Source organism: Cnephaeus nilssonii (genome assembly GCF_951640355.1).
Source record: "Cnephaeus nilssonii genome assembly, chromosome: 7".
Classification (NCBI taxonomy): Eukaryota; Metazoa; Chordata; class Mammalia; order Chiroptera; family Vespertilionidae; genus Cnephaeus; species Cnephaeus nilssonii.
Window position 1 is genome coordinate 88,981,022 of NC_137078.1, and position 24,279 is coordinate 89,005,300.

Sequence of the window (24,279 nt, forward strand, 5' to 3'; positions counted from 1 at the left end):
ATTCCAGAAAGCATCCTGAGGGGTGGTGGGAAGCCAGACCGGGGAAGGGCGGCCTTTCCTGGTGCATAATCCAGTAGGTCACTGCCCCGGGCCCCTGGGGCCCAGTCCCCCTGAGGGGCGCTGGGAGTTCAGTGTCTCACCCTGCAGGTCTGTCTGCCAGGGGCAGGACCTGGGGAATTTACCTACAGACTCCCTCCCGGAGAGCTGCAGGTACTGGCAGTTGGAATCCATCAAGGTGAGTGCACGAGAAAGGTGAATGCCATAGGGGAGGGGGTGGGACACCCTCATCACCTGCTGCCGTGAGGCTGGAGCTGTGCCCACACCCTCGCAGCTCACCCTGTTGCAACTCTGGTCCGTGGAAGGATACAGAGCATTCTCAGCGCTGGCCTTGCAAACCCAAACTCATTCCAGCAGATAGCTAATGAGGTTCTCCCGGCCTCCAGCCATCTGTCAGGCCACCTGGTAACTGCCCGGCACTGTCTTACAGGTGTCACCTTTTACTGGTGCCGGCCGCAGCTCTAGACCCAAGCTGGGCTGGCCCTGGAACAGGCCCCCGCCTCCTACTGCCCCACTTTCCATTCCGGGAAACGGGCAAACCCAGTGTGCACAAGAGACAAGAACGAGGCCGCCACACCAGCTGCTGAGATGAGATGATAAGCCCTGGTTCTGATCCATTCCTGAGGCCCAGTGGCAGCCCCGTCCTCATCGGCTTCCCTGCATCCTGGTTTTAAGCCATCTCCCAGGACCTTCTGTTACTTACAGCCAAACACCCTTGCCAATTCCCATTACGTGCATATCACAGCCTGCCGTCTAGTTGGGGCACTGCCCCCTTGAATGGATGCGCGTGCAGTAGGTCCTTTCCAGAAAACAGGGCAGAGCCTCCTCTTCAGGTGATCCCCACCTGCCTCCCCCCCTGCCCTCTGATGCCCGGTCACCTTTGAGCTTCTCTTGGCCTGTTGGTGGCCAGCTACTGGGCAGTGAGGGGGGCAAGGGCTGCCGATTGCACGGGGCAGCTGGGAGAGGGGAGGTTTGGGTAATGGATGTCACATCTTGAGAACTCCTTTAGGGAAGGGACTGTTTTGCTCCTAGCACCGGCACCTGGCCCAGGTGGAAGCTTGGGAAGCAAGGGAGGGAGGGAGGGAGGGAGGGAGGGAGGGAGGGAGGGAGGGAGGGACTGTGAATTGGAGTCCCTAAGGAGCGGGCCATGGCTAACTTGCATTGTTATATGACTGACTGGAATTATAAGAGGGCCAGAGATCTTGCATGAGATGATCCCATCCCAGAGCTCAAATTCCTGTTGCATGTGGATGACTGCTCTTCCTCAGCCCGGCTTCTGGTCCGGCTTCTGGTCCGAGGTGAGGGATCGGTGCTGCTCAGTGAGGAAAATGGTGAGGGAGGGGGCAGTAACTCTGTTTTCCTTGCCACCCTCTTCCTTGAGCTCATTGCTGTGTGCACAATATGATAAAAGGGGTGGGGGTGGGGGTCGGGGGAGAACAGGCCAGGAGTTACATCTCTATCTAAATGAGTGAGTCAGTTCCATGAGTCAGTTACTCACGAGATATTGGTTGGCGCCCGGACCCGTTCCAGCCCAGGGAGCCCCACCTCTTGTCACGTGATGCCACAGGATACAGAGGTGACAGCTCCCTATTAATTGTCAAGCCCCCCTCCCCCCCCCCCCCCCCCCCCCGCCTCTCTAGTGGGTTTGGAGGAGAAGTGGTGATCCCAGGTAGGAGTGTCTCAGGGTACACTCTTGTGGTGGGAAAACCGTCAGCTGGGGGTGGGAGGCCCCCTCCGGAGGTCAATGCCTCCAGGGTGAGTCTCATGGGGTTTTTTTGCTCTGCATGCCCCCTCCCCAAGCCTCGGACCACTAAATGGATCATCTTGGAAGCCAGATTCCAATCGGGCTCCGAATCCCACCCCCACGCCCATCTCTGAGGCTTCGTGGAACGCCCTCCTCTAAACAACCCTTATTCAACCTCCAGCCTGAACTACACTCCTCTGTCCCGGAATTCGGCCTCAGACACCGATGGCGACTGGACCGTCTCAGGGAACATTTATCACTGTCCTCATTGCCCCTCCCACTGTCCCCACCCCCACACCCAGGAGCCTGGGGTTTTGCAGTTTTCCAGGGACCTCGCTTGGTCCTTGGGTCCTCGTCCTCGTGTTGTGACAGAGGAGACTCAGCCGGAAGTGCCCTCGGACACATCAGCTGGTTTAACCCTCTCAGCAGCCCCGAGGCGCGGACGGTTACTTCCCTTTTGTGGACGAGAAAGCTGAGAGGGAAAGGTTAAGTGACCTACACACTGTGGGCAAGTGGCAGAGCTAGGAGTCAAAGCTGGGTCTGTCTGCCCACTTCCTGGCTCCCAGGGGCCCTATGAAAGGCTCCCCCAATCCCGGCATGAGACAAGGACCTTCTTAATATTTTTATGAAGCATCCTATATAATAAAAGCCTAATATGCTAAGTGTCTGGTTGACTGTTCAACCAATCAAAGCGTAATATGCTAATGATATGCTAAGGCCACTCAACTGCTTGCTATGACGTGCACTAACCACCAGGGGGAAGACAGTTGACCCGGTCAACCAGTCGCTATGACGTGCACTGACCACCGGGGGGTAGATGCTCCGACTGGTAGGTTAGCTTGCTGCTGGGGTTCGGCCGATCAGGACTGAGTGAGACACGCCAGACATGCCCTGGAGCTCCCCGCAGTCCCTCCCCAGCTGGCCAACCTCCCACATCTCTCCCTGGCCCCAATTGTGCACCGGTGGGGTCCCTCGGCCTGGTCTGCACCCTCTCGCAATCCAGGACCCCTCAGGGGATGTTGGAGAGCCAGTTTCAGCCCGATCCCACAGGCCAGGCTGAGGGACCCCACTGGTGCACGAATTCATGCACTGGGCCTCTAGTGGTTTTATAAACATGTAATAAGCTTCAAGAATTCTTTCCCTGAGAGAGAGCTGAAATGATAAGCAGTCAGTAACTGCTGCGTGAGTTTGTGTCGTCGACAACAGCCATGAAGGGAACTCCGTGATGTCAGGGGAGGTTTTCAATCCCAAGTGACAGAAGCAGAGGCCGTTCAAGTCCCAAGGGCCCTTAGAGGGCTTCTAGGCCAAGCCGCCTTTTCAGGCAGAGAAACATAGGCCCAGAGAGGGGGCAAGACCTATTCAAGGTCACCTGGAGGCAGGTGCAGGGTAAGGACAAGACCTAGGACCCCAACCTGCAGCAACCAAGTCAGTGTCCCTGACTGACCCAGCCCGGGCTTGGAGACTCCAAAGTGAGTCTGATTCTCAGGCTTTTCTCCCAAAAGAGGCTCGGGGGGGTGGGGGGGCTGCCAACGCTTCGTTCCTTGCTCTCCCCATCCGTGAACGCCCAGGGACCCCCTTCAGCTCTCTCACTGCTGGGCCACAACCACAGAGACAGCATAGCTCTCCCCCTCCCCCAAAGCACACCCCGCTGTCTAGGGATGTTCTTGCTTCTGCAGAACAGGTTCTGGAGTCCCTGGGCGTTGAAAGAAGGGACGGGAGCAGGTCACATTCCTGAGCATCTGTCGTTTTAGGATGTGCTGTTTCTACAGCTTAGGGAAGTTCCACAGCCAAGATGGAAGCTGGCCAGCTCACCCCAGCTCACTCATCCAGTCAGCAAACATTACCAGGTCCCTGCTCTGGGCCAGCTCGTGGTGGGTGCTGAGATGTCAAGGAAAGCAAGTCATATACTTTGTCCCCATAACCAATGACAGGGGGGGGGAGGGGGACGGGGGGGGGGAGAGGGAGGTAATATGGTGCAGCACACACTAGGATGAGGGAGGGACGGGGCCACGGGAGCACAGAGCTGGGGCTCCTAACCCACCCAGGTGAGTGGCTCACATAGGCCAGGCTTCCTGGAAGAGGTGAATCCGAGAAGAGAGCTGAAGAAGGAACAAGAACGAGGCGGTAAAAAAGGAGGCGGAGCGGCTATTCTGTGCAGCGGGTACAGCTTGTACAACGGCTCGGAGGCAGGACAGTGCAATGCGTGCTGGAGAAATTTATCAGAGAGAAAGCAGGTGCATTTCCCGGCAGTCCAGCCAGAGAGAATCAGCAGGTGCATCTGCCGCTATAAAGGTCAATTCCATGTCGATGCTGTACGTTCTCTACGTTCAGCCACGTGGAGGGTACAGAGAAACACACGGTGTACTCTTTGCTCGCAGAACCTTTCTCTCTCACTAGGGAGACAAGCACCATTGAGTTTCAGAGACCAGAGAATAAAGTGGTCGAGGGAGCATCCCCCAGGGGTCACGGCCTCTCCCTGCATACCCCCAGCAACCAAGAGCAGCCCATCTTCAAGTCAGCCACCCCCTCATAACAAGAGCTATTTCCTTAAATCCAGTCCCCTGGTTTTCCTGTTTAGAGGTGGTTACCCAAAGGGGGACAAGACCCTTCTCCCTGCAACAGCCCCTCTGGTATTTGAAGATGGTCCTCTTGTCCCACCTTGCCCTGACGGGAGTCTCTCCTTTCCATCTTAAACAGGAGCACAACTGAGGAACAACATTGGAAAATGCCCAAGGTGCGGTGGACTAGAGTTCTAGAAGGATTTTTAAAGGGACAGTGTAGTGGGCTGGAGTTGTCACAGCACCTTGCAGCAAGAGAACCCATCCCCGGGGACTTCGAAGGAGAGGGAGTTTGGCTAAGGGAGAGGAAATGGCATTCCAGGAGCGGGGTGCAGCCCATGCAAAGGCACATCTTTTTTTTAATTACAGTTCACGTTCAATGCTATTTTTTTATATGTATACCAGAGGCCCAGTGCATGAAATTTGTGCACTCAGGTGGAGCAGTCCCTCAGCCCGGCCTGCGCCCTCTCATAGTCCGGGAGCCCCACAATCGATGGCCCCACAGAGGGAGGCCCTGCCCACCCACCACAGCACTGCCAGCCAGGTAGCCTGGGCCTCCCTCTGCAAGGAAATCGATTGCAGGGCTCCGTGATTGATTGCCCCAAAGAGGTAGGCCCTGCCCACCCAGCCAAGGCTCCGTATGGGTCGCCCTCGCAGAGGGAGGCCCCGCCCACCCGCCGCAGCCCTCTGGTCGGTGGCCTGGGTCTCCCTCTGTGGGGCAATCATGGGGTGATGGCAGGGCCCCAGACCAATCACATCGCACCCGCCTTGGCTGGCCTGGCGCCAGTGGGTGTCATAGCTTGGTCGTCCGGACAGTCATTCTGCTGTTCGGTAGATTTGCATATTATGCTTTTATTATTATAGATTTCCATAGACTTCAGAGAGAAAGGGAGAGAGAGAGACATGGAAATATCAATGATGAGAGAGAATCATTGATTGGCTGCCTCCTCCACGCCCCCTACTGGGGATCAGGCCAGCTAGCCAGGCATGTGCCCTTGACCAGAATCGAACCCGGGACCCTTCAGTCTGCAGGCCGACGCTCTATCCCCTGAGCCAAACCAGCTACGGCTTCAGTGTTATTTTGTATTGGTTTCCGGTAACAGCTCAGTGACCAGACAATCGTACACTTCACAAAGGCTCTTCTTTAATACCTGTTGGTTTTGTTCATTGATCTTGCTTTTCCTTAATACAAAATATTTCCTAGGAAAACTTTAGAAAATGCAAATGAGCCAAGGAAAGGAAATAAAAATCACCTGCAATTCTACTACCACCCAGAGATAACTCCATTGATATGTTCATATGAGATCTTTCAAGACTTTTCTCTCTACGTGTGTAAGTATGTGTTTTAACCAGGCGTGTACTATATGTAATCTATGCCGCACTTCTTGTCATTTGACAAAACATGGTGAATGTTTACCAGGCCACAGGACACTTTTCTCCCACATCAGTTTGAAGGCTGCATTCATCTCACATTGGGTGGACAGACCATTATTCATTTAGCCAAATCCCTGTTGTTGGACATGGAGACTGGTTTTGTGTTTTTACTATTAGAAATGAAGTCTGGCCCTAGCTGGTTTGGCTTAGTGGATAGAGCGTCAACTGGCGGACTGAAGGGTCCCAGGTTCGATTGCGATCAAGAACACATGCCCAGGTTTAGGGCTCAATCCCCAGTGGGTGGCGTGCAGGAGGCAGCCGATCAATGATTCTCTCTCATCACTGATGTTTCTATCTCTCCCTCTCCCTTCCTCTCTGAAATCAATAAAAATATATTAAAAAAAGAAATGAAGTCTGTGTATCTCCAAGTTCTTTAACAATTCAGGGGTCCCACTTCCTATTCATTCCTACATAACCATAGTCCCTCAGAACGACTGGAAGGCTGGTTCTACCATCAAGTTCCTCCCTCCACATGCTTCTGAGAGTCCCTGAGGAAGGTTTCATGTCCCACAGATCCGTCCTCACTGCAAGCAGCCAGGGTGGCTCTGGCGACTGCTCCTCTCCCTTTGTAACCTGTTTCTCTGGCCATGATCTCCCCACATACCTTGTCCCTGAAGCCATCAAAGGCCCTGCACACATCATGGTCCATTCAGGAGCACAGAAACCTCTCAGTCTTCCAAACCCAGGGACTTGAATACCAGGGAGTTGGTTACCCAGATGATGGAAGAACTAATGAACCAAGAAGGAAACTGCTCCGCCCTTTGAGCTAAAGGGCAAAATTGGGGAAGAGCGGGGAGAGACCTGTTGTTACCAGGTGCTGGCCACCTGACAGAAAGACGTTGGTGGCTGGCTGGAGGGACACACAGGCTCCAAAGGACACACAGCCATTGCTGGGGATGCCACTCAAAGCAAAGAAAGAGGGGAAGAAGAACCCTGACTTCTCTCCTCCAGCTCCTTCATGTGTCCCATTGGTCAAACCTATCAGGAAGCAGTTGACAAAGGAGTCTGGGAAGTGTAGTTTCCTACAATTACAGGACATGACTGGCACAAGCCAACCCTCAACTCTCCCAAAGTACAGCTCAAATTTGGCTGTTTTGTCAAACAAACTTTACCGAAGAGTGAGGGCTGATAGAAAGCAATTACAGCACAGCAAAGGAAAACTTAACTGCAGATCCCTGGCTATCACAGCCTACTACATCCGGAAGGCAGGCCCTCTGAGGCTCCCTTAGGAGCCAGCTCTCCTGCTACTGGCCTCAGCCCGCCGGGTCCCTAGGGTCAGCCAAACCCTCCCCAGGGCCAGAGGGCTCTAGCCATGTCCGCCCTAACCAGAGTCCAGGCCCCTTCAATGACCCCTGAGGTCCAGTGAGAAGGAGAAAATATTTCCTAAATTATTTAGAGAGTTATTTCCTAAACACCCATCCCAACGAACTTCACGTTAATCCCTATGGATACAGCTCCTGGGAGAATGATAGTTTGGGTGAGCAGTTGGAATCTTCCTTGTCCCAAACTAAAGGCTCACTCATGAATTTTGCCCCCAGCTCTAGCACAATAGACAGTCCCTGGAGTTTGAGCTTTGTACTTTCCTCCCTAACCTTTAGCAGATCCCAGGCCTCAAAGGCCCAAGTGCCCGCAGCCTGCCTAGGAGGAAGGCTATCCGCATCCCATCCTCCCGCATGGGGACCTGCTTTCAATGGGGCACAGGGGGCAGGAGACAGCCTGCACCTCCTGCCAGAGCAAAGCCAAGGAGTCTTAGCTTTTCCTTTGCCACGGGAACATTCTGGAATATGCTTTCTGCTCCCTGGTCCAGTTCGTTTCCTTAGGGGAAACCCCTGGAAATGGAACTACTGGGGCAACATGCACACGCTCCAGGCTTTTGCTACACCGTGCCAATTGCTCTCTGATAAGGCATATGGCGTGCATTCTCTTTGCCTTTCCTGCCTCTCAGCTCCTTGATAACCACTGAAGAGTCCTGGGGTGAATCAGCCACCAGACCAGATAAACAGGCCGGCCCGTCACCATTGCTACTTTCTGCATCTAGGAAAGGAACTCCCTTCACTCCCACCCAGGACCTGGAATTCCGAAGCACCCACACCAGGCACCTTTGTACCCGCGCCCCACTGCTCAGGTCCCACCCTCCCCGGCTGGCCCCGCCCTGAGCCCTGAGCCCTGAGCCGGGTGGAGCCAGCTGCCAAGGCGGCAAAGCTTCCCAGCCTCCCTCGGCGCTTGGCCTAGAGGGCAGGCCAAGAGGGTTGTATGCCCGGCGGCGGCCCGATGAGGACGCTACTGACCATCCTGGCTGCGGGATCCCTGGCCGGTGAGTGCCCATCGCTCTGTGGCCCCCACCTGCCCCGGGAGCCAGTGCTCAGGGGCATCTCCCTGCACCCTGCCTGGCCCAGGACAGCCAGTTTCAGTTTCTTCTCTGCTGGGACTGAGCTGCACACTGGGACGGGGTGGGCAAACCCCGGCCTCCCTCCACACCCCAAGGGGCCTCTTCCATTCCTTACTAGAGCTGAAAGAGCATTTTCTCCCACAGTGGCCAAGTGTGCAGCATGAACAGGTCCTAAAGCACCTGGCCCTTTCCAAAGGGGATGAAAGGGCATAGTTTTCAAATACAATTAGGTGGATTTTTAAAAATCCTCACCCAAGGATATGTTTTTATTGATTTGAGAGAGAGAGAAGAAGGGAGAGGGAGAGAGAGAGAAGCATCAATGTGAGAGAGAAGCACTGATCGGTTGTCTCCCATATGTGCCTCAACCGGGGATCGAACCCACAACCTAAGTCTGTGCCCTGACTGGGAATTGAACCTGCAACCCTTTTTGGCGCACAAGATGACTCTCCGGCCAACTGAGTCGCCCGGCGGGGCTGGTGGATGTTTTGATTCATCCTTAAGGAGAACTTCCTGGCAGATGCGTGAGATCCTAGAGTGTGTCTGCTCTCTAAGAAGCTTAATAAAATTCAAGGAACTTTCTCAGGAAGTAAAAGCATAGTCCTTGCTGGAGAGGGGGAGATGGCCTGGGCAAGGCCTTGCCGTTCAAGAGCAGGATGAGCCCACGAAGGGCCAGAGCTTCCCGGCCAGTGCTGACGGGACCCGCAGTGTTCCCAGCTGCTGCCCCGGCCCCTCCAGTCTCTTCTCTCCCTGCCATCACACCAGGCCCAGCACACCGGGCCTTTGATAAGCTGGGAAGATACGCATCCTCAAGAGACACCAAGACGTGTTCCTTTAGACCCCCACCCGTTCTGGTTGGGAGCCATGGAGGCTCCTGGCCCTTTAAGACAGGGAACCCAGCGGAAGCAGTCCCTGGGAGGTTGGTAAGAGTTGGTAAGGTCACTCCGGGGACCCGGGTTCGCTCACCCCAGCTTTCTCGGGCTGATTCCAGAGCATGTTGAATTGCCTTTGTTTGTTTGTTTGTTTTTCCTCAGCTTCCCATCTGGTTGACATAAAATTATTTATTCATTAAAATGTGCAAACTTTCTTTTATAAAATCTACAGTTTGTCAGCCTCTGCAACACAGGTTTCCCCGGGATTTCACAATGTAGACTTTCATCCGGGAAGTGTAGACGTGACACAGGCTGAGGAACGGACGATGCATCTGAGGAGGAAAAGGAATGAGTGGGGTGGGAGGAGAGGGGAGAACTTGTTAGCTCTTGACACCTCCTAAAAGAGGGGGCCCGGCCAAGGTCCAGCCACCCCATTTCAGGGAGCCAACTTCAGTTCCCTCCTTAGTGGTGGGAACTCCACCCAACCGGGGCCATGGCCTCCTGAGCATGCCCCAGCCTCAGCCACCTGCCTTCCCTCAACCCATACAGCCCACAGGACAGTGAGCCATCTTCGCACTGCAGACCCTACCCCTTCACTACGGGAGGCTAAGGCCCCCCTCCCCCCACCCCGACAGACCTTGGCCTTCTCTCAAATCCCAACCTCTTTCTTTCCTGCCCTTGACCTTACTACCCCACTGGAAGCCGCTCTCTGTTCTGACCTCAATAGAGCCTTTGCCTTCCTAAGAAGGCAGATAGTAGGTGGACAGGGATTGGTTTGGCTAGCAGAGAGGCAGGAATTTACAAACATCTTCTTTATCTTTGATTGAAATTACTGACTTTGGGCAAGTTACTTCTTAGACGTCTAAGTTGACTATCTCTAAAGTATGAGTGAGGATACCAACTTCAGGTGGTGTTATGAAGCAAATGAGAGCACCCTAGCCAGTTTGGCTGAGTGGACAGAGCATCGGCCTGTGGACCAAAGGGTCCTGAGTTCAATTCCCAGTCAGGGCACATGCCCGGGTTGCGGGCTTGATCTCCAGTAGGGGGGCGTACAGGAGGCAGCCGATCAATGATTCTCCTCATTTATGTTCCTATCTCTCCCTCTCCCTTCCTCTCTGAAATCAATAAAAAATATATTTTTAAAAAGGAAGTGAATGAGAGATAACAACAAGTGTTGGAAAGGATGTGGAATAATTGGACCACTCAGACATTGGTGGTGGGAATGTAAGATGGTGCAGCCACTTCAGAAAACAGGTTGGCAGTTCTTCAAAAACTTAAACATAGAGTCACCATAAGACACAGCTATTCCACTTCTAGCTGAAAGCCCAAGAGAACTAAAAACACATGTCCGTTTCGAAATGTGTATACAAATGTTCACACCAGCGTTAGTCACAAAAACCAAAAAGTGGAAACAATACCAACGTCCATCGACTGATGAATGGATAAACAAAATACAGTATATCCATACAATGGCATATTACTCAGCACTCATTCATGCTATAGCATGGATGAACCTTGAAGACATTGTGCTAAATGAAAGAAGTCAGACATGAAGGCCACATGCTGTAGAACTATTTATATAAAAAGTCCAAATAGCAAATCTGTAGAGGCAGGAAGCGGGTTAGTGGTAGCCTAAGCATGGGAAAGGGGAGGAATGGAAAGTAGACTGCTAATGGACACAGGGTGACGTGCTAGTGGTAATGGTTGGCATTTAATAGTGGTAATGGTTGCACAGTTTTATAATATACTTTAAAAAACCATTCTCTTGTGCACTTTAAATGGTGACTTTTACAGAATGTGAATTATAGCTCAATAAAAAGGAAACTAAGGCCCTAACCGGTTTGGCTCAGTGGATAGAGTGTCGGCCTGCGAACGGAAGGGTCCCGGGTTCGATTCCGGTCAAGGGCATGTACCTTGGTTGCAGGCACATCCCCAGCTGGGGGTGTGCAGGAGGCAGCTGATGGATGTTTCTGATTCTCTATCCCTCTCCCTTCCTCTCTGTAAAAATCAATAAAATATATTTTAAAAATAAATAAAGGAAACGAAGAAGTGACGGAGAGCAGCGATGGTCCGTGAGCACAGTCTCTGGTGAGGGGGCGGGTGCTGTTTCTCACTCCCCCTCCTTGGACACTTTGTGCTGGGGGGGGAGGGCGGGGTGCACGGGCCTTCTGCTCACCCTGCTCCCCCTTCCTGCAGCTCACATTGCTGAAGACACCTCAGATCTTCTCCAGCGCGTGACATTCCAGTCCAGCAACTTCGAAAACATCCTGACGTGGGACAGCGGGCTGGAGAGCGCCCCAGACACAGTCTACAGCGTCGAGTATAAGACGTAGGCTTCCCTCCCAACATGACCTCTTCTGACCCTGCTCTGAAACCAGCCCCTCCAGGAAAACGCCCCCTTCCACGTGCCCCCCCCCCCGCCCCGCCGACTGGTGCTTTGCCCCCCAATGTAGCTCTGCTCTTTGATTCTTTTGCAGAGGGAGGAGGAAATCATGGTTAAAAGTATGGGTCTGGTTTGAATGCCAGCCCTCACCTATATCACCTTGGACAATTGGGTAACCACGCCAAGCCTCAGTTTCCCCATCCATAAAGTAAGAATAGCGATAGTACCTTCGTCATAAGGTTGTTAGGTGGATAGTCATGGACACTGGTGTCCCGCAAATAATTGTTTTATTATTATTGGTGAGACTAAGCCAACACAAAATTGTGCCCACCCCTTGGTACCTATGCCCTCGGTCCCCCACAGGGAAGGCAGGTTGGCATGGGCTCAGGGGTCTGCAAACCCAGCTTTCATTCCTGGTCCTGCCACTCCATCCTGTGGCAAGTCACTCCCCCTCTCTGAGCCTCAGTTCCCTCATCTGTAAAGTGGGGTGATAGTGCCTGCCCCAATGGGTTATGGTGACAATGAGCCCAGAATGTGGATTCAGACCGGCTGGGCTCAAATCCTGGTCCCCTGAAGCATGCTTCAAGCACCTGGGCGCCCTAACCGGTTTGGCTCAGTGGATAGAGCGTCGGCCTGAGGACTGAAAGGTCCCAGGTTCGATTCCGGTCAAGGGCATGTACCTTGGTTGCGGGCACATCCCCAGTAGGGGCTGTGCAGGAGGCAGCCAATCAATGATTCTCTCTCATTGATGTTTCTAACTCTCTATCCCTCTCCCTTCCTCTCTGTAAAAAATCAATAAAATATATTTAAAAAAAAAAAACAAACAACAACACCTGGGCATAATTTACTCCTAAGCCCCAGCTTCCTTATTTGAAAAGGAGCGAGAATAATGTCTGAATCTCACGGGATCGATGTGAGGACTAACAAATCATCCACATAAAAGGCCTGGGACACAGAACATGCTAAGTAAATATTAGATATCGTTATCATTCTTAATAAACCACAGGCTTGACACCAGGCCTATTCATGCAAGGTGTGCTCGGCCCCTCCCGGCCCGCAGGTACGGAGAGGTAGAGTGGCTGGCGAAGAAGGGCTGCCAGCGGATCACCCGGAAATTCTGCAACCTGACCATGGAGACGGGCAGCCTCACGGAGCTCTACTACGCCAGGGTGACGGCCACCGGCGTGGGAGGCCGGTCAGCCACCAAGATGACCGAGCGGTTCAGCTCACTGCAACACAGTGAGTAGGAGCCCCTCTTATTACCGGGGGGCCCGGGAGGGCTCTGCCTTCATGGGTGGGGAGCGGGGCTGCGAGGGAGGTGGCTTTTAGGGAAGGCATCCTGATGGAGAACTTCCCCCGGGGGGTGGTTCATCCTCATCTCCATCCCACACCCTCTGGTTCAGGCCACCTTCATCTCTCGACGACGCCCCAGGCCTCTGAACTTGGTCCCCCCACCCCACCCCCGCCCACACACTCCTCCTCTGACTCTGTTCCAATCCTGAGCCTGATCTCAGCTTCCACATCACCTCCTATGTGAGCATCCCCACGCCCTGCCCCCCACCTGGTTTTACAAGGTCACCACCTGGTATTCTTTATCAAAATTAGCTGTTCATTGTCCTCATCGCTCATATCCCGATCTTCAGTTCCTTTTTGCTTCCCTGCATATCACCGGCCTCCACCGCTGACACGTGAGCTCCGTGAGGGCGTGTGGGTGTGGAATTCACCGTATTCCCCGACTTTAGCATGGTGCCTGGCACATGGGAAATGCTCCATTTGTAAGTGATGAAAGAAGGAAGGAAGGAAGGAAGGAAGGAAGGAAGGAAGGAAGGAAGGAAGGAAGGAAGGAAGGAAGGAAGGAAGGAAGGAGTATGCTTTGGCAAATTCCCATTGCTAGTTAAGCAGGTGACAATGTTTACTAACTCAACAACCACATGGTTTTCTTAAGAAAATAAAAAATTAAACAAGCTATTTTATTCTTTTCTTGTCTTGTTCAATCAATACATGTTTATTATAGAAATTGTTGAAAATATAGAAATACACAAAGAAACACAACAGTAACCCCAGATAATCTGAACATTTAAACATAACCGCAGTTGCTAACTCCTTGATAATCTGGCTGCTTGTTTTTCATATAGTGGTATCCTGGGCATTTATTTGCTCATGCCCATTAAATATTTTTTCATAGCATGATATTTCACTGCTAAAAATGATCCATCCTAGGCCTGGTGTTGCTCAGTGGTTGAGGGTCAACCTATGAGCCAGGAGGTCACGGTTTGATTCTCAGTCAGGACACATGCCTGGGTTGTGGGCTTGATCCCCAGTGGGAAGCGTGCAGGAGGCAGCCAATCAATGATTCTCTGTCATCATTGATGCTCCTCTCTCTCTCTTTCTCTCTCTCTCTCTCTTCTCTCTCTCTCTCTCTCTCTCTCTCTCTCTCTCTCTCTCTCTCTCTCTGTCTCTCCCTTCCTCTCTGAAATCTATAAAAAATACATTTTTTAAAAAGGATCCATTCTATACAGGTACCTTAACTTACTTCCATAATTCACTTTTGAAGACATTTAACTCAGTTTTTCAGTTTTATAAACACTGAAGTGAACATTCTTTTGGCTCAGATGCTTTTGATCTTGGAGGTCAATGGACCCTTGAGGGCTTTCATAAATTAGCTTTAGGGGAAGTGGGGTTCATGAATCCCTGAAGTTGAGGGCAAGTTTTTTGCATATGTCCATTTTAGAGGAGAGAAGAACCATTGCATTCATTCAATTGCCAAAGGGGTCTGTAAACCAGTCAAGGCCCTTTGGCTATTTAGAAAGTCTGTCTGGAGAAAGACTAAACTCTTAGACCTGGCCATGGAGCTGAATCAATAATATTGGGCACCCCAAACATGTCGTTGAACCATCATCAGTCCCTAACGCTGTCTGCCAGGAGGCTAGGGGGAAGGGTGCTCCAGGCAGGCTCAAGCTGGGGTGAAGGGCCCAGGATGTAGGGGTGCTGAGCCAAAGGCATGATCAACCACCTAAGGGCCAGTGTCCCTCTCCCCGAGATCTTCCTGCTCACTCTTGGTCACCCCTTTGCCATCCTTAAACCCAAACGCCAGCTGCTTGCAGAACTTCTCTTTTCTCGCCTGTTTGGGAGTCAACCTATGAGCCAGGAGGTCACGTGTAGCTGGGGCTGGCGTGGGAGGAGCAGGGAAGCAGACCTTTCCCGTGGTCCAGGGCAGCCTCACGCACTACTGGCTGGTTCCAATCTCTTTCTTTTCCTTCCTCGCTCCCTTTTTCCAGCTACCATCAAGCCACCTGATGTGACCTGTATCCCCGCGGTGAGATCCATCCAGATGATTATCCATCCCACCTCCACGCCCCTCCGGGACCGGGATGGCCACCGGCTGACCCTGGAGGACATCTTCCATGACCTGTTCTACCGCTTAGACCTCCACATCAACCAAACCTACCAAATGGTAAATAAATGGCTACTACATGTGCCACCCTCGTCCTTCCCTGCCTGGGAGACCCACTTCCCTCTCAGCTCGATCTGCATTGCTTTAAGGAGGAAGGAGATGTGTTACATCAATTAGCATTTCCCAACCCATGTCCACAGCCTCTCCCCAGTGGAGTCACATACACAATAGCACGCTAAAGTCTCTGACAAGTCCTGCGCACCCAAGACCCCAGTTCCAATTTGTGTTTGACACAACTTCTCCCAAATGTATTTGACCTTTTATTTTGCACAATATTGGTTTTCTTAACTTTTTGCCTAATGTCTTCTGACATTCTGGGGAACAACCTCTATTAACATCCTCCGGTGTCCCCTTCCGGTAATGCTGGAATCCGCCGCTACCACTGCATTTCTTTTGGCTGGTTCTCCACTATTTGTGGGAACTGGATACAGGCAGTGCCTTAAGATCTGTGATAATGAGAGATGCAAGGCAAGGGCATGAATTGTCAAACAATACACAAGTTATTTCCTTTTGTATTCAGAAAATATGTGGTATTTCCCACCAGCATGTGCCACTAATTCATAATTCCATTGACTATTTCTGCACTCAAGGTAGTGGTGGTGATGGTGGTGGTGGTGGTGGTGGTGGTGATGGTAGTGATGATGGTGGTTATGGAAATGGTGGTCATGGTAATGGTGGTCATGGTAGTGGTGGTAGCAGTGATGGTGGTGGTCATGGTAGTGGTGATGGTGGTGGTTGTTATAGTAGTGATGATGGTGGTAGTGGTAGCAGTGATGGTGATGATGCTGCTGCTGGTGGTGGTGGTGGTGGTGGTGGTGGTGGTGGTCAGGTAGTGGTGATGGTGGTGGTGGTAGCAGTGATGGTGATGATGGTGCTGGTGGTGGTGGTCATGGTAGTGGTGATGGTGGTGGTGGTAGCAGTGATGGTGATGATGATGCTGGTGGTGGTAGTGAGTGGTGGTGGTGGTCAGGTAATGGTGATGGTGGTGGTGGTAGCAGTGATGGTGATGATGCTGGTGGTGGTGATGGTCAGGTAGTGGTGATGGTGGTGGTGGTAGCAGTGATGGTGATGATGCTTCTGGTGGTGGTGGTGGTGGTGGTGGTCAGGTAGTGGTGATGGTGGTGGTGGTAGCAGTGATGGTGATGATGCTGGTGGTGGTGGTGGTGGTGGTAGTAGTGATGGTGATGACGGTGCTGGTGGTGGTGGTCAGGTAGTGGTGATGATGGCAGTGCTAGCAGTAATGGTAGTGGTGGTAGCAGTGATGGTGATGATGGTGCTGGTGGTGGTGGTCAGGTAGTGGTGATAACAGCAGCTAGTATTTACTGAGTGCTTACTATGTACCAGACACTCTCCTAAGTGAGAGCATGTGGGGCTTGGTGACTGACTAGGTTTGGGGATAAAGCAGGAGGCAGGGGGATGGGGACGGAGCCCGGCAGACTGGCCGCCCTTTCTGGTTTGGGAGCTGGTGGTGCCCATGCACTAAGTGCAGTAACCCAGGCGGCGGTGTGAGACGTGTAGGCGACCTGGGCTCCGTGGGAAGGTCGGTGTATAAGAGGAGTCACTCTGGGTCCCCTGCCAATTTCAGAACCTTGGAGGCAAGCAGAGAGAATACGAGTTCATTGGCCTGACCCCTGACACGGAGTTCCTTGGGACCATCACCATTATTGTTCCAACCTGGTCCAAAGAGAGTGCCCCCTACATGTGCCGCGTGAGGACACTGCCAGGTGAGTGTGGCTGGCGCCCGAGGGAGGCGGGGCTCCTGAATTCAAGTCTTGACTGTGCGCTTTCCTCCCTGTAACCAAGGCGAGGCGGGGCAGTGCTCTCAGAAGCTTCGAAGGGTGGTTATTAAAGTCGGTCTTTGTTTACCCACAAACGCAGTAGCTGATGGGTTATCATCACCCGTGTTTAATCTCCAGCCTCCAGCCTGGGTCCGGATTTCCTCTCTCGGGCCTGCATAGTGTGCACCCCGGCAAAGCAACTGCACCTTAATATTAACCCCGGGGACAGACGCTGGGAGATTATCTGCAGGGGGAGCGCAGAGGAGATAAAAAGGTCCCTCAATATCTCCCAGGGTCAAATAATAACAACAGCAGTGAGAGCTAGCATCTGTGCCGAGCTAACCAGGGACCAGGCACGACTAAGCACAACCCTGACATCACCCTCACTTGACAGATGAGGAGGCGGGTCAGAGTGGTTAAGTCACTTGCCCGAGATCACACAGGTGCTGAGGGATCGAACCAGGCCTCATTCTGGAGGCCACACTCTCCCCGTTGTGCTGCTACGGAAATAGCTTTGAGTCACTGGCTCGGTGAGATGGCCCCACGCTCTCTTCCTCCGGCACCTTGGAACTCGGCTCTCTTCATGAGCGGGGTGACGTCTTTTTGGTGTTTATTTTCACAGACAGATGGGAATGTAATGCTCAGCGCAGCGAGTTTGGAGGATGAAAGGGATAGCAGTGGGTTGGATTTGGAGAGCCAGACGCCACCTTAGTCATCCGGTTTACTAGTAGGTGAATGATGTCAGCCGGTGATTTCTGTCCTGATGAACCGAGGAGCGGCGGCTGCCCGCGTGGGCCCTAGGGTATGACTGCCGCTGGGAGACTCGGCCGCAGGTCGGGGCTAGTCCTCAGTTTTGTTCGGAAACTCAACTCATCAGTCGCCCCAAGAGCCCACAGGAGCCTGATTTCTCCACCGCAGAGCATGCGTGTCGGGGGAAGACTGCCTGGTGGAACAGCCAGCACTGGCCACGTGCCCGGGGCACGCCCTCCCTGGGGACAGGGCCACTCAGGAGACCAGAATGGAGTTTGGCAAGAGGAAAAGTAGAGAAAGGAAACCAGGGGTACAGGCGCTAAGCGGGGAGCGTGTAGATGGCCGTTGACCCTCTCCCCTGGCCCACACTAGGCAAATCTCACCCGTTCCCGGCCCGCCCCTGCCCCGCCCTGCTTTTTGACAACAAGCGGACCACTCCTCCCTCATCCTTCCAGTGGCTTGTTCTCTCATAATCTAGCTCAGTGATGGGCAACCTTTTGAGCTTGGTGTGTCAAACTTCGCCAAAAAACTGAGCATAACTCGGGTAGTGTGTCACTCTGAGGAAAAAACTAACTCCAAGACTCTAGTCGCAAATGTTTCATCCTCAGGAGCAGCAAATGTTTCATCCTCGGCATGCGGCCGCGTGTCATCAGAAACGGCTACGCGTGTCATAGGTTCGCCATCACTGATCTAGCTCATGATGTGATGCCGCTTTTACATAAATCACACTTCTTGTTGGCTATTGCCTGCTGGCACATAGAAAGCACCTTATTCTCGAAAATAAGGTATATTAATAACAATTCCTACCATTTATTAAATCCCTACTCTATGGCCAAGCACTGTGTTAAATGCTTCACCTCCATTATCCCGTTTGATTTGTATAACAATCCTGCAAGATGGGTAGCCTCATCCCTATTTCACAAAGGAGGGACTCTGGCTCAGAGAGGTTAAGCAACCTGAAGGTGACCACACAGCTGCTCAGCAAGCCTAATGAGGTTCATCGGACCCTGCAGCCTGAGCTCCAACACCCCTTAGCCATTCCGGTTGCAGCTAGTCGCCTCCACCGCACACTTATCCCCCTTCCTGCCCTTTCAGAGTGCTACGTCCTGCCCTTGACCCCGTCTCCTGGGGCCTGTCTTATCCCCAGAGCCTAGAATCTCCACCGGATCTACCTCTCAGGATATCTGGGACGGTCACAGCGCAACATCCTGGTATCTTGACGCTGGAAAGGACTCTAGGGGTCACCTCACTCCGTATCTAACTTTTACAGATGAGGAAACTGAGGCATCCTGATGTTGGGTCTATGAGGATGAGCTTTGGAGTTACGCAGGTCCATTCTGACTTTCCCACTGAATTGCTGTGTGACCTTGGTCAAGTCGCTTAACCTCTCTGAGACTCAGCTTCATTATACTAGTACGTAAGCAGGGCGTGTCCCTGGCTCTCTGTGTTTGACGGGATGGCATAAGTAGAGCACCCCGCACAGGGCATGGCAGGTTTAAGAATTCAATAAACACTGGCTGCTGTCACTCATACGTGTAGAGCAGAGAGGGCTGTGCAACAGAGAGGAGGATGCTCCGCATCTCAGGGGCCGAGTCAGACGACTAACCCCCCACTCGCTAGTGTTGTTTCTATTCTTTCTTCCTGTCTCCTCGTGGGTGAAACGGCGTATGGAAAGTTCCATGTCCTGTCCTGTCCTGGCACAAGGACAGTGGTTTTCCATGAGGTATGTCACGTAGAGACGGTCGGGTCATATCTTCTCCCTGGAGCGTGCTGGGAGTGTCATGTGGCAGGGCAGGGTACGGCCGGAGCACAGGCCGGGGGAGGAGCGAGGGGTGGGCTAGACGTCGAGGCTCCGGTCCGCAGCGCTCACGGTGACTGCCAAGGTCATGGGCAGCTGGTGCGCAGCAACTCCAGCTGAACCACACGGGGCGGGAACAGGAGTGCGCTCTGGAGAGTCAGGACCCTGGATAATGCCAATCGCCCGTTTTGGACTAAAAGCTCCAATGACTTCTTCCTCCCAATCCCCTCGCCAACCCCCCCCCCCCCCCCCGGGGCTGGTGACAGGAAGTGTGGCCTGCCTGGCTGTGCCCATCCCGGAGCCGGGACCATGGGAGAGGGAGCACACGAAGGCCCTCAGGCGTCTGTTTCCTTCCCCGCAGCCTCCTGAGCAAGGTGGTCCCCAATACCCAGCCCTGTGCTTGTCACTCCCTCCCCTCCCCGCCCCCCCGCCAGGGAGGCAGGCTGTCCTCAGATCAGAGAGAGGGGGCGCTTCAGAAGGCCCCCCCCCCAGCCCTGGCTCTGGCGTGGCCCTCCCCACAAGATGAGGGATCCTTAGGTCCAAGTGGATAAGTCCCCCTGGAGCCTGTGACCGCCCCTCTGGGACACACCAAGTACCCTGGACCCCGACGTTCCCTGTGGAAATGCCCCGAGCCTGTGTCCACTCCGGGCAGCTCTCTCTGGAGTCCTTCCTCCTCAGGGGAGACACTCCGTTGGCGTGCAGACCTCAGCCCAGAGGGTGCCCATTGCTGGCTGTTGGTTGGGGGCCTGGATGAGCCTGGCCACGTGGGCTGGGGCGTCCTCACCCATGCAAGGCCCTGGCATTGTGAGCTGCAGCCGGGGGGCAGGGGCCTTGGCAGGCTCCCCGCACCTGTCCGCACCGTTCCCCAAGGAGCCCGAGAACGGAATTCCAACCGGGCCTCCCAGCTCGTTACGAAAAGCATGTCGGTCACGGTGGGAGCATAGACCATGTTTACAAACAGCGGGAAAACAGGATTGACAAATTCTGAATATTTAGACTGGGTGGGGCGGGGGGGTGGGGGGAGGAAGGGGGAGGAGACTCTCTCTTTGTGCTCTTGCAACCCTTCTGGTAGCAGAGGCTCCGAGGCCCAGCCTGAGGGGGCGGGGAAGCCCTGGTCCATGCTGCTCGGATGGACCCAGCCTCCCTGGCCTCACCCTCCCCGTTCCGGCCTCTTTGCTCACACAGACCGGACATGGACCTACTCCTTCTCCGGGGCCTTCCTCTTCTCCATGGGCTTCCTGGTCGCAGGGCTCTGTTACCTGAGCTACAGATACGTCACCAAGCCGCCCCAGCCTCCCAACTCCCTGGTGAGCACCCCACCTGGGGCAGGAGGGGGAGGGGTGGGGAGGACCCCCAGCCGCCGAGGGCGTAGGCCCAGGGCAGGTCTCTCTGAAATGCAGGGGTCCGCACACGGAGCAGAATCCATGCCAGGCCCCTGGCAGTGAGAGGCCAGCTTGGCAGGGGCGACTGAAGGGCGGGTGTCGGGAAGAGCGGGCTTGGAAGGGAAGACCATGCAGCCTGGAGCATCCCCGTCCAGGCAGGGGGAGTGGGACCCGAGAGCAGGCCCCTGCAGGGCCGCAGGGCGGTGGGCGCTGGGGTCCCCGAGCTCAGCCCGGTCTAAACGGCAGCCAGTTCCACCCACTGGCCACGCGGGCCCAGTGGGGCCAGAGCTTAGCTTTTTTTTTTTTTTCAAGAGAAGTCAGAATTTCAGATGATAATGCGAAATCTCTCCGTTTTCGAGTAAGCCACACACGTCCCATGGCAGCCCCCGTCTGGCCGCCAGCCCTGCATCCGCTAACGGCCCTCCCAGAGGCCGCAGCCCAGGCCGGGGCCTCCAGGGGGCTCTCGCCCATCTGAGGGGCTCGAGGGCAACGCGCCCACTGTCACAGCCCAGACGAGCCATTTCCTACAAAACGCCCCTGGTCTCCCCTGTCCCCCCTCCGTTCCCACCTCGCCCCCTACGTTGGCCCTTAGAAACCCCTAAGCAAGAAGCAGTGTGGGCCACCACCTCCAGAGCGTACCCCCAGGCCACCCCAAATCTATGCCATCTGCTGCCTGGACTGTCTACCCCCCGGGGAGACCGCAGCGGGAGCCTCCCTGTGAGAGAGCCCAGACCCCGGGAGAGGCCGCAGCGCCCGGCCGGCAGCCCTGCCCTTCCCGCCCGGCACTTAGCCGAACCTCGGGGAGGCGAAGGGACCTGTGGGATATGCACTCGAAAAGCCCCTGATGGCCCCTGCTGTGGCCGCTGCCTCCCCTGGGGCCCTCCCCCCCAGGCGCCCTCGGGGAGCTGGGAAGGGGCCCTAACGGGGGCTGTTGTTGTCCCCGAGCAGGACGTCCAGCGTGTCCTGACCTTCCAGCCTCTGCGGTTCATCCAGGAGCACGTGCTGATCCCCGTCCTGGACCTCAGCGGCCCCGGCGGCCTGGCCCAGCCTACCCAGTACTCCCAGGTCATGGTGTCTGCGCCCAGGGAGCCCCCGGGGGCCCCGCAGCGGCACAGCCGGCCTGAGATCACCTACCTCGGGCAGCCGGACCTCTCCACCCTGCAGCCCTCCCGGGCGCCGCCTCCCCAGGCACCGCCTCCCCAGGCAGGCTCCCCGCCATCCTACACGCCCCAGGCTGCCCCGGAGGTCGGGCCCCCAGCCTACACGCCTCAAGTCACCCCCGAGGCTAAAGCCCCATCCTACACTCCGCAGGCCGTCTCTTCCTACACCCCCCAGGCCGCGCCGGACAGCTGGCCCCCGTCCTATGGGGTGTGCATGGGAGGATCTGGCAAAGACTCCCCTCCTGGGACACTCTCTAGTCCCCAAACCCTCAGGACTAAGGGCCAGAAAGAGCCACCAGCTGCTGACCTCTCCCTGCAGGGGTTGGCTTCCGGGGCCATGGAGGAGCCCCAAGAAGCCAAGTCCTTCCCCCAGCGCCTGTGCGTTGACACGGACAGAGCACCCGGCACTACGGAGCTGCCCAAGGGGGAGCCAGGGACACCGGGGTACCTGAAGGGCCAGCTGCCCCTCCTCGCCTCTGTCCGGATTGAGGGCCACCCGGTGTCCCTCCCTCTGCATACGCCTTCCCTCCCATGCTGTCCCACGGACCAGGGCTCACGTCCCGGGGGGCTGCTGGAGTCCCTCGTGTGTCCCAAGGACGATGGTCCCGGGTCCGAGCCTGAGGCCTCGAGCGAGGCCCCTGGGGCCTCAGCCCCGGAGCAGCCCACGGAGCTGGACTCCCTCTTCAGAGGCCTGGCCCTGACCGTGCGGTGGGAGCCCTGAGTGGACAGCAGGACGGCCTGGGGCTTCCCGCTCACCCCCAGCCCAGCCTCACATCCCGTCACTCCCAGCCCACCCGCCTCGGTGGGGGCCTGAGGGAACCAGAGGAGGGGCGGGCGCCGGGCCTGCCACGGCCGGAGCAGGGAGACACGATGAGGACATCAGATGGGGAGTGACGGGCACATCCTGTGCCCATGTGTGTGTGCCAGAGCGTGTGTACACAGAGCTCTGCAGGGAAGGCGGACGGTCAGTGCGGGGAGGTAACGCAGGGGAGGTAACGCAGGGGGGCTCCTGGGGCCCAGCCCCTAATACGCTGGGCACAAGGTTCTCTAGGAGCCTACGTCTCCTCTCCTCGCCCGCTCCCGGCCAGCTTCACAATCTAGTTGGACAGAGAGGGCGGTCGGCCCCCTCTGATGCCCCAGGTGAGAGAAGGAGCTGGGGAAGGACGCCTCGCAGCAGGCTGGGCAGGACCAGAACAACCTGCGCTTCTGCCGAGGTGCAAATGGCAAGACTCCAGGGAGGGGTGCGGCCTGGGGCTCATTCCCAACCAGGGCTGCTGCCTGAAGTCGCAGCATTCCAACTTCATTCCTCAGCGAGAGGCTGCGCCCCCCGAGGGAAATGCAGGTCCCCCGGGAGGGGGGCCTTCCCGCGGAGGGCGTTTCAGACCCCATCCTGAGAGCCGGGTTGGAAAGGAAACGGGCCCACATGGCCCCTGAAGGAGACACAACCAACAGCAGGACTGACTTCACGACTTTGGAAACTCAGCCTCGGGTTCAGCTCATCTGGGTGCAAATTCCAGCCTCACCGCTTACCACCTGGATGACTTCAAGCAAATGAATCAGCGCTCAAAACCTCCGCTTCCTCCTTGGTAAATGGTATGGGAACTCCTACCTCACGGGGTAGTGGTGAGGGCGGAATTAAATACCGTCTGTAAAGTGCGTAATAGTGTCTGGCTCAGGGGCAGTGCCCAATAAATGGTAGCTACTTCCTGTTGTGATTTTTTTTTTTTTTTTAATCAGACAGCACAGGACCCACTGCCCCAGTCCCGTTGGCTTCCGACCAGGCATTTTCTCAATTTACCCCGATTCCTCCAGGATTGATCCAGGCCAGGCCAGGGGAACTGGTCTCTGAGGTGGAGGAAGCCAGGGATGGGAGGGATCACAGGGCCTTCCGGAAGCAGGGTCCAGGGACAAATGGAACCTTCTTCCCGAGGTTGTAAGTGGGAGGTGTTTTGGGGGTGTCAGCACGCTCAGGGGGCCCCTTTTCGTGGAGCCCCCGGGCCTGCCTCCTCGCCCTCCTGCCCCCACGTCTGCTCACGCAGGGAAAGGGCCTTGCTCTGTGCTTTCGGGGTGCCGGTACACCCTTTGTGCCATTTGTGTCTCAGCTGAGAAAACTGAGGCCCCGAGCGGAGAAGGGACTCAGCCAGGGGCCCCATTGAGCCCGTGACGCGGTCGGAGCTCAAACCTGGTGCTTTTTGTTCTCACCAAGAGAAAGGACTTTGCACACCAGTTTGGATTCTTGGAGGATGAGCCATAAGGAGGGGAGGGCCCAATGGGGTCCCCGTCACCTTCCTGTCCCAAAGCCGGATCTGAACGTTCCTGAGAAACAGGACCGACGTCCTGCTGCCTCGGTGTGACCTCTGGAGAGTGTACAGTGTCCTCCTTCCCCTGAACCCAGGCACGCCCCCTCCCCTCCTGCGACAAGCACCAGGTGGTGGTGTCCTTATCTGTTTGTAATTAATATTTAACATTTCAGGGTTGCCGGTTTAGGCCCAATATCTTCATAAGAGAGGGGTGGCCCGCCCT

General features: G+C 55.2%; 1 protein-coding gene across 1 annotated transcript; it reads left to right on the plus strand.

The window, feature by feature from the left end:
* Positions 1-7,973: 7,973 nt before the first annotated feature.
* Positions 7,974-23,422, plus strand: IL22RA1 (interleukin 22 receptor subunit alpha 1). The gene is made up of 7 exons (XM_079778420.1): positions 7,974-8,107; positions 11,248-11,380; positions 12,495-12,673; positions 14,713-14,888; positions 16,474-16,612; positions 20,400-20,521; positions 21,545-23,422. The coding sequence occupies exons 1-7, from the start codon at positions 8,047-8,049 to the stop codon at positions 22,475-22,477; spliced, it is 1,743 nt and encodes a 580-aa protein (XP_079634546.1). The 5' UTR covers positions 7,974-8,046; the 3' UTR covers positions 22,478-23,422.
* Positions 23,423-24,279: the final 857 nt, after the last annotated feature.